General features: G+C 28.9%; 1 protein-coding gene across 1 annotated transcript in view; it reads left to right on the forward strand.

Moving 5' to 3' along the window:
* Positions 1 to 20,479, forward strand: part of LOC111688377 (myosin-I heavy chain) — a 1,083,699-nt gene that overhangs the window by 847,976 nt on the left and 215,244 nt on the right. The window contains exon 15 of the mRNA XM_046950624.1: positions 17,206 to 17,622. Coding sequence (XP_046806580.1) covers positions 17,206 to 17,622 — 417 coding nt within the window. The remainder of the gene's footprint in view (positions 1 to 17,205; positions 17,623 to 20,479) is intronic.

Below are 20,479 nucleotides of genomic sequence, written 5' to 3' on the forward strand. Positions count from 1 at the left end.
AGTATATCATTCAAGGAATGATTCGAAGTTGTGCGAGCTGACCCATCGAAAACGACACGAAGCTTTGTTTTTGTACTCTCAGGCTTGAGAACACAATGATGAGGTATTATGTAATGTGGATGCGAAAGAGGACGAGGAAGAGGAATATAGAGCGACATATGACCAAGTGATAGATTTTAAAGTGGGATCACGTTCCAATTTACGTTCGAGCGACAAAAATCTTCGTTTAATAATTTCGAAAGACTCACCTAAACAATTAGGATTTTGTTTAAATGGTAACCGAACTTGAATTCTTCGGTCCGAGTTAATTTGGACATTTTCGGTGAAATGTTTCTCACACGCTTGTTCCTCATTGGTAAATGTTTGAGGACCACTTACATATTCCTCAACTACCCAAAATTTTCTCAATGTGTTATCAAGAATTGAAGTTGAAGAATCTAGGGCCAAATTACATGTAAGGGTCAAGGGATTTTTTTATCGTTGAATTTTTCACCAACAATCCATCCAAAAACTGTATTAACAAGGCAAGGCATGCCATTGTTAATACAGTCCAAAAATATTTCCGTACTAATTAACAAATCAATGCGTTGGGGCTTATAGAAAAGCGGATCTGCAAGTTGTATTGTTTCTGGAATTGTGAACCTTGTTGTATCTATTTTTTCACCAGGCTGTTGGGCTGATATAGATTTCGTTACAGCAAATGTTGATGACCACTGAAATGAGCCAATTCCGGATTTTATGGTAGCAGCGACAGAATATTTAATTTTTGTTTGAATTTCATTAGTTCCAGAAACATCTTGACAATTTGGTAGAAAACGTAGTTTAAATTTCTTGGCAGTTTCTTCTGTAATGATGTTAATTTCAGAACAGGAATCCAGAAGAACTCTTACAGGTTGAAAACAACCGAAACTATCTTTGATAAGAACCACCGCAGTTGGTATTATGGCTCTTTTGAACGAACGAGCTACTAACGATGTTGCATTATTTTTAGATGTTTCAGGAGGAGCTAGATTAACTGGTGCTGATTCCGGTTGAACGAAAATATGATGGGCGGACTGACAAACCCTACAACGACTACTAGAAGGACATTTCGAAACTAACGATGACCAGAGCTGTTACAATACGAACATGTTGTGTTTGTATTCGAACTAAGAAAAGTATTTGCATTACGAGAAAAGTTTGATTTTGGCTTTGTGCCACTAGAACTACTTTTTTGTTCACTTTTCTTTCCATGACTTTCCAAAAATTGACATCGATGACTCAAGATGTCATAAGAGGTGTCCCATGAGGGCAATGATCTAAAATCTAGTTTTTCATCGTAATTCTGTTTAGAACTATCATCCAGCTTCGATAAAACAATATGAATTATAATAGCATTCATAATGTCTAATTCCGATCCAAGCGATAATAGTGAACCACGAATTGCAGAAACGGTATCTATGATATAACGTAATGAAACACTGTCGCCTTTGAACATTTCAGGAATGTTGAAAAGTGTTGTAATGTGTTCCAAGAAAATTAGTACTTGTTGTCGTACTGCTCCCTCAACCTATCAAGGTCCTTCGGGTAGTTCTCATCAGTCACTTGGAAAGGTTCCACAAGTGATAGGGCCGGACCAGAAAGACAATTTAACAGATAATTGAATTTATCTACTGGCGTAATCGACGAATTATCATGAACCAAAACTTGAAAGTAGTGATAAATCGTTTATAATCTGCGTACTTTCCATCGAAGCGAGGCAATTTTAACGAGGGCAAACGAATTTGATTGGAAAGTCCGATCGAAGTATTGAAGAAACTTTGTTCCATTGAAGTCGAACTACGAGTTTTGTTTAAGATGGACAACAATTTTGTCTTGGCTGCAATATATATTTCTTCTAAGTCACTCCTAGTGACATCAGAAGGACTTATTTTTTCAATTTGCTCTTGAATATGGGAAATCTGTTTGAAGTAGGACTCTAAAATTTCGAGCCGACATTGCAAAATTGTTGTATCAGCAGTATCTCCATCCTTATCGATTTTCTTTTCTAAACAAGTAATGTTTCTTTTCATTGCGGCCATTTGTTGTTTCAAAGAGGCCAATTCTGGACTTCTAGAATCATTTAATTCTGGCATATCTTTGTCCTTGTTGGCCATTTTTTATATAAACTTTTCGAAAATTTATAACAAAATGTTTTATAGGAAATCTTTAAAAAAGTACCAATTACAAATCTTGTATCTTTTATTTGTACCAAGTATTTCTTGAACCACAAAAAATATTGAAACATAAAAATTAACTTGTTTTCTTCTACAAAATTTTGTTTAGGAAATAAATTTAATTTATTTGAGCCACAAATTATTGTAATTACAAAATAAAGGAATTTATTTTGTTCTACTAAAAAATGTGAAATCAACTAAATTTAATTATTTATTTGGACTACAAATTGGTTTTGAAATTACAGAAAAACATTTTTTTCTGTTCTACTAAGGAGAACTACAGCTCTTAAGTTGGCTCTAAGAATTTCTCGAAAGTATTTGCAACAGTACCACAAATTGGTTCTGCTGGAGCGAAAAGGCAATATTCGTGCAACTGGTATACACAAATTCTACAAAGATGTGGCTCTACGGGCCAGGAATTCCTCAAAACCAAATTAAATAATTGAGTTTTATTTAAAACTTAAGTGCCGTGTCCTGTCACGGTCGCCAAAAATGTCGCAATATAAAACAAGTAGGAAAGTATAGTCGGGCATGGCCGACCATATAATACCCTACACCATGAGTATATTTTTACAATTTTTACTTTTATACAATTTTTATTTTTTGTAAAGAAACATTTATGTTGAATATTACCATAATTCCAAAATATTTAAGCCATTTATTGATAAAAAACTAAAATTTCTAAATGAGGCTTTACATAGGTCAAATATGGGCCGATCCTCGGTAAATTTGGGAAAAGGATATATTTCTAAATAACAGTTAGTTTTGTTGAGTTTCATTGCGATACAAATGGTTACAGTATCATTTATACTTATATAAAACTTATTTGTGCCAATTTTTAGAGAGATAACAGAATATTTGGCGTAATTATAGCATAAAAAGTTCAAATCGGGAGGTACGGTTGTATGGGGGCTAGGTGAAATAATGGACCGATTTCAACCATTTTCAATAGGCTTCGTCCTTGTGCCAAAAAACATGCTTGGTCCAAATTTCATCAAATTATCTTGAAAATTGCGGCCTGTACCTTGCGCACAAGGTTTACATGGACAGCCAGCCAGCCAGCCGGACAGACGGACGGACGGACATGTCTTAATCGACTCAAAAAATGATTCTGAATCGATCGGTATACTTTAAGGTGGGTATTGGACCAATATTTTTGTATGTTACAAACATCAGCACAAACGTATAATACCCTCCCCACTATAGTGGTGTAGGGTATAAAAATACCTATTACAATAATAAATATTTTAATAATGCGCGAGAGATTTACCGTACATATGATGTTGCTCATGTGCAGGTTCGATTACTACTGTCTTTAAAATTAAAAAATAATGTTTATGGACCACAAAGAATTTACAAATTATAAATATCAAGTGGTCCGTTATCCAAAAACAAAAATATTCAACTATTGTTGGTACACACATTATGCTTACTTATATTTAAATAAATAACAAATGCTTGTACGTACACGACAGAAAGAAGAATGACAAAAATTTGCACTAACAATAATACACTCATTAACACACGCAGTATTAATAACAACAACATTAAGGGTATTGGAAAGTACGAACGAAAAAACAAACAAGTAATTAAACAGTCGGTGACAAAAAATATGATCTCCTCCAACAGTTACATTGGAAAAATAGTAATATTAAAAATTTGTTAATGCAATTTTATTTACATACAATTTTTACAAAATACAAAAATTAAAAATATTATTGACCTGTAAATTTTCATGAAAAAAACAAAATAAATTGCATAAATAAATGTTTTTAATACAAAAACCTAATTGACACATCGTATGTCTTATTACTTACTTCAGTTACAATAACAATTGATATTTCTATTTGCACATGTGCACAAAGATCGTAAAAAGCCATAAAATCATAATGAAATTTCTGGAAATTTACCACATTTTAAAAAAATAACGAACATCTACAGGCAAACATAACTCTTTGAAGTTTACTCACTCATATACATAAATGCACATGTATGTTTACACACTCGCACATAAAAAAGTTGATTTTAATTTTCTTAAGATTTACAATATTATAAAACTCATAAAAATACTCTTTTGTACTCATTTCATGAGAGAAATTTATTTTCCGCTCTTTAAATTTAAATATCACTCGTGAGGTTTATTTTTAAAAGTCACGAGAAAAAAAGATAAATTCACAAGAAAGTAAACAATTTATTTCGCTCGAATTAATATCACTCGAGAGAGAAATCAATTTGAACACTCTTCCTACTCTGGTTTGAATAAAAGAAATTACTAACATATTCTTTGTTTTTATTCATTTGAGGTCACACATTCCAGCTAGCTATGCTTTTGAATAGTGAATAAGTCCATACATGTTTGTTAAGCGTATTGAATATACATACGTATGTAATTATATTTCATTGCGAATACGTACACGAAGATACTCAAAATGAAACTTGTGTACATTGTATTCAAAAAATATGAGTAAATACTAGGGTATTCAATTATTCGGGTTTTTGTCTTATTCGGTTTATTCGACAAATAATTATTTGAGGTTTTACGTTAGCCGGTTAATAATCGGATAATTAAAAATTATTCGGTTATTCGAATAAAAGGAAACTGGATGTTACAATTGCTTTTTAAAATAATTTTCTTCATATTACACCCTGTAACAATTTTGAAAAAGCATTCACACATGGAAAAGTTGATAAGCATTTGAAAATAGATTTCACATATAGATTTGCGTACTCCGATTTTTATGTCCTTATGAAAGGATTTCAAAGTTTAAAAAACTACAGCACAGAGTTAATACTAATTGTACACAGTTTTCTGTACGCATAGATTTTTTAATGTTTGAAAATACCGTTTGCACGGTTTATAAACAAAAATATTATTTTCACTTTAATTCTATGTTTAGTTTTCTCTGAAATATTAGAAGTTATTCCTGTTTATGTGAAGTGCTTTTCTATATGAAGAAATTACTGTTTTTAAAATTTTCAACGTTCAATTGAACAATTAAGAAAATAGAAACTCATATTGAGAATTTCAATTTAAATTTAAGAAAATTCAAATTAAAGTTCAGAAATTTAAATTAATATTGAGAAAATCCCGTTTGAAATTGAGAAATACAAACTAATATTGAGAAATAATAAAATACAATTATGAAATGTAAAGTCATATCGAGAAAAAACAAATTGAAATTCAGAATTCCAACATTATATTAAGAAATTACCAAGTAAAATTGAGAAATTAATAAATGATAATGAGAAATTTAAAATTAGTATGAACATATTTTTTTATAAAATATTTAAATAGGATATGGATTAAAAATACTTATTATAAATTTTTAAAAAAAAAAAATTATTTTTTCTTAATATCATTTTGTATTTTTTAAATTTCAATTCTTATTATCTCAATATTAATTTAGACTTCTCAGTTTCAATTGATTTTTTCTCAATATTAAGTTGAAAATTCAAATTTCAATTTGTTTTTTCTTCATATCAATTTTGATTCCTAAATTTAATTTGGTATGTCTCAATATTAAATTTGATTTCTGAAATTCATTTTGTTGTTTCACAATATAAGTTTGGATTTTCTCAATTTAAACTTGAAATGGTGTAGTTCAACTATATCTGTTGCTAAAGAACTTATTAGAAATATGTACTTAAGAACACAATAATGTTCCCAAAAAACTGGCTGTAGAAATAAAAGGCGATATAATTATTTTCGTGATTTCTTTTCAAAAACCATCAAATAATTTTTTTTATTATAGAAAAATGATTAAGAAATTAAGAAAGAAAAAAATTTACTATAAAAATATTACATTTTGTAGAAAATATATAGTAATTTTACTGCTAAATAGTGACTTTTTATTAATCGGTTAATTGATAGAAATTATTCGGTTTATTCGTTATTTGAAATTTGACAATTTTCATTTATTCGAACGATTAATCGACAAAAATTAATCGATTAACCGAACGACGATTAATCGTTTGAATACTCTAGTAAATACCCTGCCAACAATTTCTATCCAAATTGTAACCATAACGTTACAGCTTAAAGTTTAAAACAATATAATTTGATATAATCTGAGTGAATGAAAAGTGACCCCAGTCGTAAAAAATCTGTTCCGCATGTTTAATACTTACTTGATGTGTCTATTTCGTTTCAGTTTCAAGTCACTTTTTTATAACATAAAATTTCATAAATGTAGTAAATTTCCAGTTTTGCCATAACAATAGTGAAGCTGGAAAGTGTTATGATTTTATAGTCTTTTATGTTATAAAAGCGACTTTATAGTAATTTTTTTATTTCTCCTTTATTATACTGTTTTGCACTCATTAATCTCTCAGTGATGTTTATTTTATATCCACGATCGGCAACTCCTATACACAATGTTTTTTGGTCGTTACTAAATTTACACAGACAGCGTTGCCACGAAGAAAATTTTTTCCCTACCAAGATTCATTTAAAAAACTACCAAATTCATTCCAAGCCTACCAATATTTTAATTTTTAAAAAAGTAAAGAGTATACATATAATTAACATTTTATTGATAAAATTAACAAAAGAATTTCATATGTATCACATAGACTGTGTTTTTTAAAGAAACAAACAAAACAATTCATTTTAAAAATATAAATGTAATAAAAAACATATACATAGTATATAAAAATAACGTAAAACTAACAAATTCATTTTTAACACAAAATAAACATAAACAAAAATATACATTAAATAACAAAAATTTGATTTAAAATATTTAGGTATCATTCAGATCTTTTTTTGCAGACCACAATTAATGTGGTTCGGACTTACATGTAACTTCTTTACATATCATTATGTTGTTTATTGTGCTTTTATCTAGCTTATTTCTAAGTTTTGTTTTTATTAAACTTAATTGCGAAAATTTTCGTTCTGCAGCTGCAGAACTGTGTGGAAGAGAAAGCAAATTAAAAACAAAATTACATAAATCACCATAATAAAATTCATTTAAACCATTTTTAAAGGTACTAACATTGTCCCAAAATACATTTATGCTTGCATTAATATCTAAGGATATATCACTTAGCCGAAGTAAGTTCCATTGCATAACAATTTTGTCTGGATCACATTCCACTAAATTCTTAAATTTTAGTATTAAGGGTAATATATTTATTTTTTCTTTGGAAAGAACATTTCTGGGTGTTATTATTTGAAGCAATTTTACATCTTCTCTACCAAAATCAAATCTAACTTTAATTTGGTTTAAATATTCTACATAAAATTGAAGAATATTTGATTTAACTTCCTCTTTTTCATCCTCATTTAAATTATTTTCCAAAAATATTTCGGCTTATGTACCCATAAAAACTTTATGTATATCTACATGGTTGTTTTTATCACTAAAGTCGATATCAATGGATTCGCTTTTATTTAAAAAATTACTCATAATTAACAGACAATTTGATTTTATATTTGTATAAAATGGAAGTCTGCAGGCATAACTGCTACATAAATGCAATGAATGACAGGAGCACTTTATAAAAAAAAAATTCCGTTTCGTTTTTTAGCAATGTTTTTAAGCCACCAACATTACCTGCCATGACGTTGGCGCCATCTGTTGCCATGCCTTTTAAATTATTAATTGGAATGTTGTTAAATTCAAAAAAATGCATTATGACCTGGAAAATGGAAACTGCATCAGCCTTCGATAGTTCTAACAATGCTAGAAATCTATCATGAACAGTTTTTGCATCGTCGACAAATCTAGCAACTATAACCAAACATTTTTTTACCGAAACATCGGTTGTTTCGTCAACTATTAATGAAAATTTTTTGGAGTGAAGGTTGGAAAATGTTTTTTGTGGGCTTTTTTGGCAATAAATTCAGCCGCCTGCGTTGCTTTTGTACGTCCACATTTTAGAAGTCCAGCTATTTGGCAGTCTGGACAACATTCTGCAACCAATGCCGGTAAATAGTCCATTAGCAGGAATGGAAGGTTGTGGGTAATACAAAACATTACCAGCGTTAACTCAGCTTGCCAAACATGTTCCTGAATTTTTGTTTTTTTATATTTACATATTTTATTAATTTTATTTGATTTTTTTTTTTTGCTTCATAGTTATTTATGTGAAAATTAGTTTTTTCATGACTCTTTAAATGAGTGCAGTGATTTAAAACAGTTTTGGAGCATACAATGCAAAAACAACTTCCATCCTTTTCTTCCAACCAATCAAAAAGTTGAAGCCACTCACTCCTAAATTTTCGCTTCGTCTTGCTACAAAAAAATAGAATTATAAATATTTAACTCATATTTATTTCTATAAGTTTTATTACCTGTTTGATGGTTCATTATCATTTAATATTTGGCTATCTTCTTCAGCATTAGTTGGCAGTCATGGAGTTTTTGAGAGATATCTAAAAATACTACATATTTTAACCATTAAATAAACTGGCAAAATTTTAAAATTACCTGTCCATAACTTTTTGCGACTTTTTACAATACGAATGTTTTGTTGACATTTCCTTTACGCTGACACCTTATTAATTTCGTTGTTTTCTTGTAAACACAGAGATGTTATACATTTAAAGACGTTAAAAAACAGGGTTTCCAAATATTTATACACATGTCTAAAGCGACACGGCAACACATCAAATTTGTTTGACTCAAACGGTAAGTTTTTTGATTGGTTAGTAAAAAAAAACTCACATTTATATATGCGGTGTGAGTTTTTTACTAACACAATCAAAAAAATTTACTGTTTGAGTCAAACAAATTTGATGTGTGGCCGTGTCGCTTAATGGTTCGTTGTAAAAAAAGATGGTTTAAAAACAGGGTTTCCAACTTTTTTGTTACACAGACATTTTTAATGTCATTTATAATCTTTCAAATTAGAAATTTCCACAACTTTAAATTTTAAGATATCAATTGTATTTTCCTACCAAAAAATTGATAAAATTTAAACAAACCAACCAAACTACCAATCCTTGCATTTGTAAATAAAAACTACCAAATTTGGTCCACTTGGACTAAAACGGCAACGCTGTACACAGATTACTCTCACGCATAGAAAACACAATTCAGTCTCATTTGAGCTGTCATAGAAGAAGGTTGTGTTGTCGCTCGTTTCTTGCTTTTGCAATGAAAATGAACGAAAGTATATGAATGAAGGGATGGATAATACTAATTATTATTGTGCTATTTTAGTATCTACACATTTAATAGTTTTTAAAATTATTAACTTTTTAAAATGTTTTTTCTTTCAATTATAATAATTAACCAAAATTTAATGTACTTTTGTTTAATTTCTACCTTTAATATGTATATATTTAATTGCAAATATAGTTAAAAAGCTCAAATTTGTGTTTTTATATACATATATTTTAATATTTAAAATAAATATGTGCAAAACAGGGCAAAAAAATGCTACTTTTAAACTAAAAAATATTAGTTTTGTGTTACATTAATATTATTTACAAATATCAGTTTTCCTTACATGCATTTTTGTGGAGATGAGAGCAGGGGTGCCAGATACTTTTAAAGAAAAATCGGCAAATTTGTCCAAAAAAATCGGCATTTATCGGCATTTTGATTTTTAAAAATCGGCAATTTATAAAAACACTCCTTATATACGATTTCAAACATTTTTATTAAAAAGAAAACAAAGAAAATCATTCATATTAATGTAATATACACATCGTTACAGTTATTATATATTATAAATGAGATCAATTAAGTTTAAACTTTTTTATTATAAATTAAGTAAGACATTATATAAGTCTTGGAAAGAAATTTATTTTTTTTATGAATACATATTTGAATTTGTCAAGTTTATAAGGTCCTTTTTAATATCCACATCAAAACAATTTGAATTATTATATTTTAAGAAATCTTTAGAATAAAGAATTCCTTCTAGAGACTCTTTTACAAGGGAACATCGAAACTTAGTTTTGTTGAGATTCACCTGGCTGAAAATACGTTCAACATTTGCAGAAGAATGTGGAAGTATCATTATTTGTTGAACAAATTTTTTTACCAATGGAAAAGCACTTGATCCATCTCCACATTTTTGTTCACAAATTGTTTTCACTGGCATAAAGACCCAAATAAACTTGATCGGTATCCAAAAAATTATTTTTGTCCATAAAATCTGTTAAATAAATTTCATCAATGTTTATGTTACAATGTTTTATAAAATTACTTAAGATTATTTTAACAAGCCTTTCCATTTGATTATATAAGGTATGAATCTCTGTTGATTCGCTTTGAAAACCCTTATTTATCTTATTCACAATTTCTAAAATATATTTTAGGAATGACAAATAAATTTGATTGGAATCGTTTAAATTATCTAAAATATTTTTAGCGTTATCAATGTCATCAACATTAGCAATGTCATCAACATTAGCGAATGAAAAATAGATTTTTAATGGTTCAAACAAATTTAAAATTCTTACCACCACTGCTTCTAGGGACAACCATCTGGTTTGGCATGGATGCAATATTTTTTTAGGTTTAATTTCCAATAATTCTTGAATGGCTTGGAATTGGTCAAATCTCTTGGGGCTATTCGATAAGTAATTGTAAATCTTTCTTGTCAGGGTTTCTACTTCAGATGGAAGCTGCAAACAAGCGTAAAATGAGCATAAAGCAAGTGAATGGCAAACACATTTTATTATGAACAAATCGGGTATATCATCTTTTAACAGCTTTGCAACTGAGTTATTTTTGCCGGTCATAACAGCAGCGCCATCAGCAGCAAACCCCACCATATTCATCCTGTAGTTAATATTGTTTTCTGTAAAATGATCTACGAAATCAGTAGATTCATCCACGCATAGAGAAAACTTATTGTTTCTTAAAAGTTCACAAACAGTTGAAAATTGTTTCTTTCCAATGACGTTTTTAACAATAGCATTAGCTTTAATACGTCCCAAAGACATATTTGTGGCAATATCCGAGTCGGAAAATGAACTTTGACAAACGTTTACCAAATGATCCGCAACCATGAACGGCAGGTTATGCTCCACTATATAAATAAAGCCATTTTTATTTCAGCCTTTTTTGTAGAATATTTATTTTCATTAAAAACTTCGTCTATCTTTTTTTGAGCTGAAATGGCATTAGAAGCTGATATATGTTTGTTGGTCTGTACATGTACTAAAAGATCAGTTTTTCCTGACGATGCTTTAAGCGAAACGTAACACAACTTGCAAAAAAGGATTCATTTCTTTTTTCCGCCCAGCATTTCATATCGGAATATATCCAATCATCCTTGAGCTTTCGTTTTTTCTTGTCAACCTAATAAACAAATTTTATTGAAAATGTTTAATATCATTGTTGTATTTAAAATATTTAAAAACTTACCGGTGATTGTTTATTTGAAGTGCCAGCATCTTCATCATCTGTTCTGTTTTCTATTAAAATACACGATTTCATTACTATTATTCATCTTTATTTTATGTAGTTTCAATATTTACTTACCTTTACTTTTTTTAAATATCGAAACATTTTGTTTAAAATATTATTAATTTTATATTAAAATACAAAATTTTTCACGTATTCTTTTCTATTTTAGTTAAAAAGAACCGTAAGATTTTTTTACATTTTTGTTTTGTTTTGCTCCTTCTATTCTTCATAGTTGGATATTTTCAAAACAAAAAAGTAGTAAACTCAAAGTAAATGCATATATGTCCATCCTTTTCACTCTTTAATAAAATAAAATATTTATTTTGCTATTAACATAGTTAAGGTATTTGGAGTTGCCAAAATTAATAAAAATGAATAATGTTACCATTTATTTAATAAGGTAAAAATCGTCATTTTTGGGGCAAAAATCGCGAAATCGGCACTTTGTTAAATTTTTGGTATAAAATCGTCAAAATGCCGATAAATCGGCAAATCTGGCAGGCATGGAGGAGAGTATAATGATTTCTCATTTCTTGTTTTTCGCTCTTTCACTTATACAAGTGAAAATGTAGTAGTATATGTCTGCCGATCCTGGTTTTATATTAAACTATGTTTTAGATCACCCAAGCGCAGAAAGAGAAACTGTTATTGTAGTGGTGAGAAAATACTAAAAAAAAACACTTAGAAAAAATATTTCCTAATTACGCTTGTTATGATCAAGTTTTATAACAAGTAAAATTTTAAATTTTACAGATAAAACATATCAAAAGAAAAGAAAAATGTTTATTTCTTCACAAAGATTAGATTTTTGAATATAAAATGTTTAAAAAAAGTATAAAACATATCGTTTTTATATAATTTTATTATTATGCATTCCTAAATAGCTTTTGGAGTGTATGAGTTTTTGCAAGTTACTCTCTTGTTTGCAAGTGATGTTGTTGTTTCTACACGTTTTGTTTGCAATTTGTGAAACAAAGCGACATCAACCTACTTTGTTGAATGCTGTCAAGCAACTAAATATAATTTTTGTAATTTTTACGCTCTTGCAATGAGTTTTATTTACGATCGGGTTATGTACGTGTGAATTGCCGAAAATCTTCGTAATCAGAACAATATGAACGCGCAACGCTGTTTTAGATATATTAAATTTTAAATTAACACAATTTATTACAAAATCTAAATTTCACAATATATCACACAACTGATCACAATGAAATAAATATATTTGCTGAAATGTGCAAACACTTTTCTTTCTGAATTTTGAGAGCAAGAAACTCTCTTTTTAGTGTATTAAAAAGTGTCAGTTTTTGCAATTTTTATTTATCTACTTATTATCATTTAATTTTGGTATATTAAAACGCACCAAAATTTAACAAAATTATGATCAAAATTTGAATGTGCTGTATTTTGTTTTTGTAATTTTTTTAACTTAGCACTGAGAAACATAAAATTGAGCCTTTCATGTATCCAAAATTACATTCAAATTTGCTGGCAGGGTAGTTGAATTACTTGTTTCATACATACTCATTGTCAATCTCTGGTGTAGATACTAAAAAAGTAGAACAATAATTAGTATTATTTTCTATGCGTGTGAGTAATCTGTGTAAATTTAGTAACGGCTAAAATATGCCCCAGCGGGTATTGTGTTATTCTCACTTATACACACGCAATGCAAATATTATCAGCAATAAAACAAACTATACACAACACAAAACAATTTTATTTAGTTGTTCTCTTTATGAAATGATACACAGAGAATATTTTCAAAAGCCATTACAAATTAATGTAGTGTTCATACATTTATAGAAAAATTTATTAGACACATGTGTAATTATTTATAATTATATTTGTATATTCATTTGGTCAAGCAATATACAAATACATACATACATACATACATACATACATACATACATACATACATACATACATACATACATACATACATACATACATACGTACATACATACATACATACATCATCATACATCAACACATACATACAACAATACATATATTCCTTCCGTTCTTCATTTATAATACTAATAATATGACTCGAAAAGGATTCCCATATATGAAAACTAAATATTTGAAAAACAATAACAAAATGTATAGATATCAGAAATTGATCGCCCTGGTGTTTAAAATATGATGGTTTTAAAAACTTATTTTGTTATCATATTTCAAGCAGTTGGAAGATCTAAAATTGTTCCTTATGTAATTGTTTTTGTTTGTAATGAAATAGCTAAACTTACACTTAAAAATCAGTCAAAAATGATTCAAAACTGTTTAGAAATGGGGCTCAGAAAAGACTCTTTTGAGAGAGTTAGCAAAACATGTTGTGTACACTTTTATTTTGAGTTGAATTCTATTCTCCACTGTTTTACCTTGACTGTTTTAAAAGAGTTCATGAGGAACAACAACAATTTATAAAATACCTCTTAAAGAGGTTATACAAAGAAATAAAAAATTGAAATTGCAATTACAAAAGATAATAATAAATACACCTAAAAATTATTCTTAATTAAAAGCAAATAAATAAATCCTATTATATTTACTAAGGCCATCTAGGTATATAAAAAATATTAAAAAACTAGGACGTGAAATTTTTAATTATTAATAAATAAAGAAAATGATAATAAAGAATTATATTACACTGAGAGAAAAAATATTGAATAACACCTAGCTATCATTTTGAGAACCACCGTAGGGATTTTGATAAAGCATTATTGTCATCATTAACTCTAAAATATGGAAAAATATGACCAATGTGAAAAATCTAATGCGATATTCGAATTTTAAGAACCAATCCTTTTTCCAACTTTTTAAATTTTTTGTTGCCGGTGTTATTAAAAATTAGTATAAATATAAACATTTTATACAGCTTGTTTCATGTTCCTGACTAAAATTTGAATAGTTAGGAAACATAGCGTATCCTTCAAAATTTGAAAAAATTTTGATAACGCATTATTGTCATAAACTCTAAAATATGGAAAAACATGACCGATTTGAAACAAACTAAATGATTCGAATTTTAAGGAGCAAGCCTTTTTTCGACCTTTTAAATTTTATGGCCAGTGTGATAAAAAATTAGTATAAATAAATAAATATAAACTTTTTATACATCATGTTTTATGTTCCTGACTAAAATCTGAATACTGAGGAAACATAGCGTATCCTAATAATTTGAAAAAAATACTCTAAAATATCAGTTTAAAAAATAAAACCAGTCATAATGGGGGAATGAACGAAACTAATTAATTCTCCTGATTGTTAAATATTAGAGGGTACTAGGGTTGTCATTGGAATAAAAGTTATTCGAGGAAAAGAATGATTTTTTTTCGAACGAATATAAAGTTTCCAATTTAAAATAAAGATTAATTCGAAATTTTTTGTCGATTAATCGAATATTCGAAAAAAAAATACGCACAGCTTTATATATTAACAAGTTAGAGTGCTATATTCGGCTGAGCCTAAGCATAAATACCCTGCACCAGTAAGTTTTAATTAATCAAATATTTGTGGAAATAAGTTTTCTCATATTTTTAATAAAAAACACATTTAAAGTCGTTATGACCAATTATCGACCGATCGTAAAAGTTTTTGCAGTAATATATATTTTAGTAAAACTCTGTATTTATTTGGGAATAAGTGATGTATGTTTAAATGATCTTCGGAAGGGGACCTTGTATGGGAGCTAAATATAAAATTTTTTATACAAAACCAATATTTGTGTCAAGATCTTGGTAAGGGGACTCTGTATCGAGGCTACGATTAATTAATAACTAATCGTAAAAAATTTTACAGTATCCATTCTGTATATAAAAGTATCATTAGTGCAAAATTTTTTATCAATAGCGTTATTTGGTTTTAAGTAATGTTTAAGAGATCTTTGGAAGAGGACTTTGTACGGAATATATCACCAAGTATGTGTCGATCGTAAAATTTCGGAAGACAAATAGTCAAAATTTTATATCGAAGCCAAATTTCATATAAATCATTACATTGTATAAAAGTAATATTTGTGCTAAATTTTATATGCATATCAATATTTGGTAATGATATTTGGTATATGTAGCATTTATGTGTTTTTCTGAAGGAGACCTTGTATGAGAGCTATGACTAATTGTGAACCGATCGGAATAAATTAAAGTAACATTTCTGTATATAAAAGAAAAATATGTACAAAATTTTTTATGAATATCATAATATTTTAATGAGTTACTTATGTGCGTTTAATTGATTTTCGGGAAGTGACCTTGTATGGGTGCTATGACCAATAATGGACCGACGCCGGTAATTTGTTCTCCTAATGAATTCTATTGACATAAAACATTAATTTGTAAAATTATATAAAGATTTTACCATTCTAACAGATGTTATTATATTGTACATTTGTACTGGAGGTATATGAAATTGTGGACCGATTCCCCTAATTTGAAACAGGTTTAAATCCCTTATATATAAACAAATGTTTGATGATTTTCATGTATTTATATTGCATAGTTTTTGTCAAAATTAAATTAGAATATGTTGTTTTTTCAAATTTTGATTTAAAACTTTTCAGATATGAACCGATTTTTCTTATTTTCAATACCAAACTAGACCATAGCAAATAGAGTGGGTGAATTTAGTTAATTTTTGTTGTTTTCTCTTAACGTGAGAATGTTTAATACAGGCAGAAAAACGGACAGATGGACATAGCTAGATCGACTCACAATTATCATAAGGTCCAGGAATATATCTATGATAGGTCTCAAATGAATATTACTGGGTGTTACACACGGAAAGACAAAGTTATATGTATCCTGTATCTCCACTGATGGTTTTGGAGGGTATAAAAATAACGGGTGCTAAAACTACATTTTACTTGTCCCGTAGTGGGAGGGTTTCTGCTGATGTTTGTAACACATAAAAATATTTGTCCTACACCGATTGACTCAGAATTACTTTCTGAGTCGATTCAGCCATGACCGTCCGTCCGGCTGGCTGTCCATGTAAACCTTGTGCGCAAGGTACAGGTCGCAATTTTCAAGATATTTTAATGAAATTTGGACCTATTGAAAATTGTTGAAAATCGGTTAATTTTTTCACCTACCCCCATACAATTCTACCCCGGAAAGGGCTTTTAAGTTCATAATTATGTTAAATATTGTAGTATCTCTACAAAAACTTTGACCTATATACGTCTTAATAATACTACCGATTTTCGTAAATATAGCATCACGATGAAATCCAGCATACATAACTCTAATGTAAACGAAAAGCAATGTCAAAAATTTGTATGGATATGACCCTTGCCTCCATATAACCCCACTTTTATAAAAATCACTTTTTTCAACAAATTGTTAACATATTTCGGACCTGCTATAACAAAAAGCGGTTTAAATATACTTTTCTAGATTTAAAAAAATATGATTTTATTTGGAAACAGCGAAAATTTAATGAGTTCATGATTTACATGTTATTCAATGAACGCAATTATCGATACCATAAACATTTCCGCCTAGCAGAGAAAAGAGCATCGAACTTTTTTACACTAATGACATAATTTTACTCAGAATAGTGTCGCATAGTATTATTTATGCATATTTGTTGCTCTTAAGAAAACTAAATATGTTTTATCTATATTTTTTCAGTCTACCAATTCAACTACAGTCAACTGTCGCCACCAACATTATATGTTCTTGTTTAAGAAGCATTTATTTTGTGATGACTACATTAATATTGATGATCCAGTAGAAAAAGAACTATTATATCATCAGGTGCTGCATTCTCTTCGCACTGAAAGATTTCCTATAACTGAAATGGAAGCTATTATGTTAACGTCACTTCAGGGGCAACTTGAATTAGGCGATTGTGATGAAGAAGTGAATGACTATAGAATAATTGCAAGCCATTGCTTGCCTCCAAGATTTGTTCCTAATATACCACATGAAGCCGTTGCAATGCATCACCAAAGTCTTCGTGGAATGCTACCTGCTGAAGCTAAAAAATCGTTCTTGAATTTAATAAAGAGTTGGCCTCTTCACCGTGCAACAATATTTGATGTGATGGTAATGTATATATGAATATTCTTATATGTAATACATACATACATACATACATACATACATACATACATACATACATACATACATACATACATACATACATACATGCATACATACATATCTTAAACGGAAGGACCAGTATCGGATATTAAAAATTTTTATATTACAATAACAAGGTCCATGGCAATATAATTACTATGAAATATTTTGTCCAGAACTTCCAGAGAAGAACTCCAGCAAGTTGCGCAAAGCCCTATTGAAGTAAAACGCCCTTTATTTTGCATATATTTCGAACTCCAAGCTTGTATGAAGGAAAAAAATTTTATCCGACAGGCCGTCCCTCCCCCTCTGGAATTGTTCTATGGCTTGTAAAACTATGTCATGAAAAAAATTAGGCTGATAACAGGTGCCGCAAAGGACTGAAAAAACGAATGTTCAAACATATTTGAACATGATTTAAATACTTATCTTTATGCGCAGGTTAAGTCATAAAAAACTATTCGATTAGTTGTTTCATTAGGAAAATATATTTGTAATGAAAACAAAAATACCAACATCTGTATTAATGATGTTTGTATTTTCCCTTTTCCTAAGTATTTACCATAGAATAGGTATACATAGAAATGAAACTGAGAGTGACAGAACCTAAGTCTGCTGTCAAAAACCTAAGTCGTGAGAGTGTTTTAGTTGAAAAATATATAACCCCACAAACACAAACTCTATCGTTTAAGAATTTTTTGTATTTTTATTTGATATTAAATTTCGATATTTTATGTAATAATGATTTTAATTAGTTATTTTTATTAAATATCAGTTTTACAATTCAAGAACGATTTTAATTAAAAACAAGTAAGAGTGCTATATTCGGCTGTGCCGAATCTTATATACCCTTCACCATAGTGTATTTTAAACATAATTGATCTCCGACTAGAAGCCGGTCGACTTCGACCTCTGATTCATTGCTGGTAAACATTGACGAGACGTAGATTTTGTTTTTGTTTATCGTAAAAAAAATTGTTTTCAAAAGCACTTGGGAAAAATTTGTGTTAGTTTTAAATTTCAAACTTACATTATTCGCATAAAAATTATTGTACAATAACTCACAATCTACTCTCATATAATTGAAAACGTTTTAAATACTTTTTTCAATACACAGCTGAATAAAACCAAATACATCTACACACACACATGTAAATCTTTTTCTTTTTTAAAAATTATTTTAAATTTGAAATAAACTCGTTGTGTTTGCTGGGTTGGACCAATATTGACACTTGAAAATAATATTAAAAAAAATAATACAATTGAAAATTTCGTTTTTTTAAATGTTTTCAAATTTTTGTGGCAAAAACATAACTTTTAACAATGTTTATTGCTGAAGCAGGGACTATTGGGCCATAGGAATTGTGTAAATGCTTGAAATGACGCTTAGTATAAAAGATTATTGTTAATTTCAATGCATCCCAAATGCAGTTTAATTACACCCTACACCACACTTTTGGAAACGGCATTTTGATTATATATTGAAGTTAGTACCACATGCGTCAATGCAATGATGTTATCCGTCAATAAAATAAGACTTTAGAAGCGGTATATGCTATACAAGAATAGGATCTTTACAAAATTCGACTAAAAAAATTTTATATATACGAAAATGTTACTGTAAATTGTTATATTGAGCAGTATATTTATCAATTAAGCAAATACGAATCTCTTAAATATAATTTCTAGATTAAAAACTACTATATAACTTATTGCAACTTACTCGCAATGTGGTAGGGTATGATGTATTCGGATACATTTTGTACTTTCATAGTTTTGTTATATTATGTAAACAAAAATAATAAGACTCATACAAGTGTATTAAATTCACACAGAACTTGTACATGTGTGAGAGTAATATTTCATACTCTTATAACATTTCTATTTATTCCCTTCACGTTCGTGAGATGGGTATATATAAGTATATTCTGGATCCTTATAGAGAGCGGAGTCGATTAAGCCATGTCCGTCTGTCTGTCTTTCTGTCTGTCTGTTGAAATCAGTTTTTAGAGGACCCCAGATATCGGCGAGATCCGAATCTTCAGTAATTCTATTAGACATGCTTTCGAGAAGATCGCGAAATCGGTCGGTAAATAACGGAGATATGAGCAAAAATCAGAGTCAACCTTTGAAAATTTCATCAAAAAATTGTTATAAAAGCAACAACAACCCTGTATATAGAAAAATATGTACACGTGTGTGTGTAGATGTATTTGGTTTTATTCAGCTGTGGATTTTTTTGTATGTTTGGAATCCAAACATACAAAGTATACACAGCAAAAAAATATGTTTTGCATTTTTTGTTAAAATAAAATAATTTTCCCTTTTGTTTTGCAAATATATTTTTTAATGAATAGAAAAAAGTGTTTAAAACGTTTTCAATTATATGAGAGTAGATTGTGATTTATTTTATATACAAATAATTTTATATACAAATAATGTAAGTTTGAAATTTAAAACTAACACAAATTTTTTCCAAGTGCTTTTTAAAACAATTTTTTTACGATAAATAAAAACAAAATCTACGTCTCGTCAATGTTTACCAGCAATGAATACGAAAGTGTTGTAATTTTACTTTTGCTTGTATACTGTTAAGAACAACAACAACGTATTGCTAAGGTTAAGCGCATATAAGTGTATAGAAAACACACTGTCTATAGCTAAGCGCATTTACAAAAACATAAGAGTACCAAGCGCATAGGGCTTGGGCACCCTTAAGCTACGTTCAGACCTGTAAAATATTTGGTCCAAATATTTGTTATAAAATACTTATAAAGTTGCGTCAAACAAATGCAATATTTATTTCATGTTCAGACTTGAA

Source organism: Lucilia cuprina, chromosome 4 (assembly GCF_022045245.1).
Source record: "Lucilia cuprina isolate Lc7/37 chromosome 4, ASM2204524v1, whole genome shotgun sequence".
NCBI classification, from domain to species: domain Eukaryota; kingdom Metazoa; phylum Arthropoda; class Insecta; order Diptera; family Calliphoridae; genus Lucilia; species Lucilia cuprina.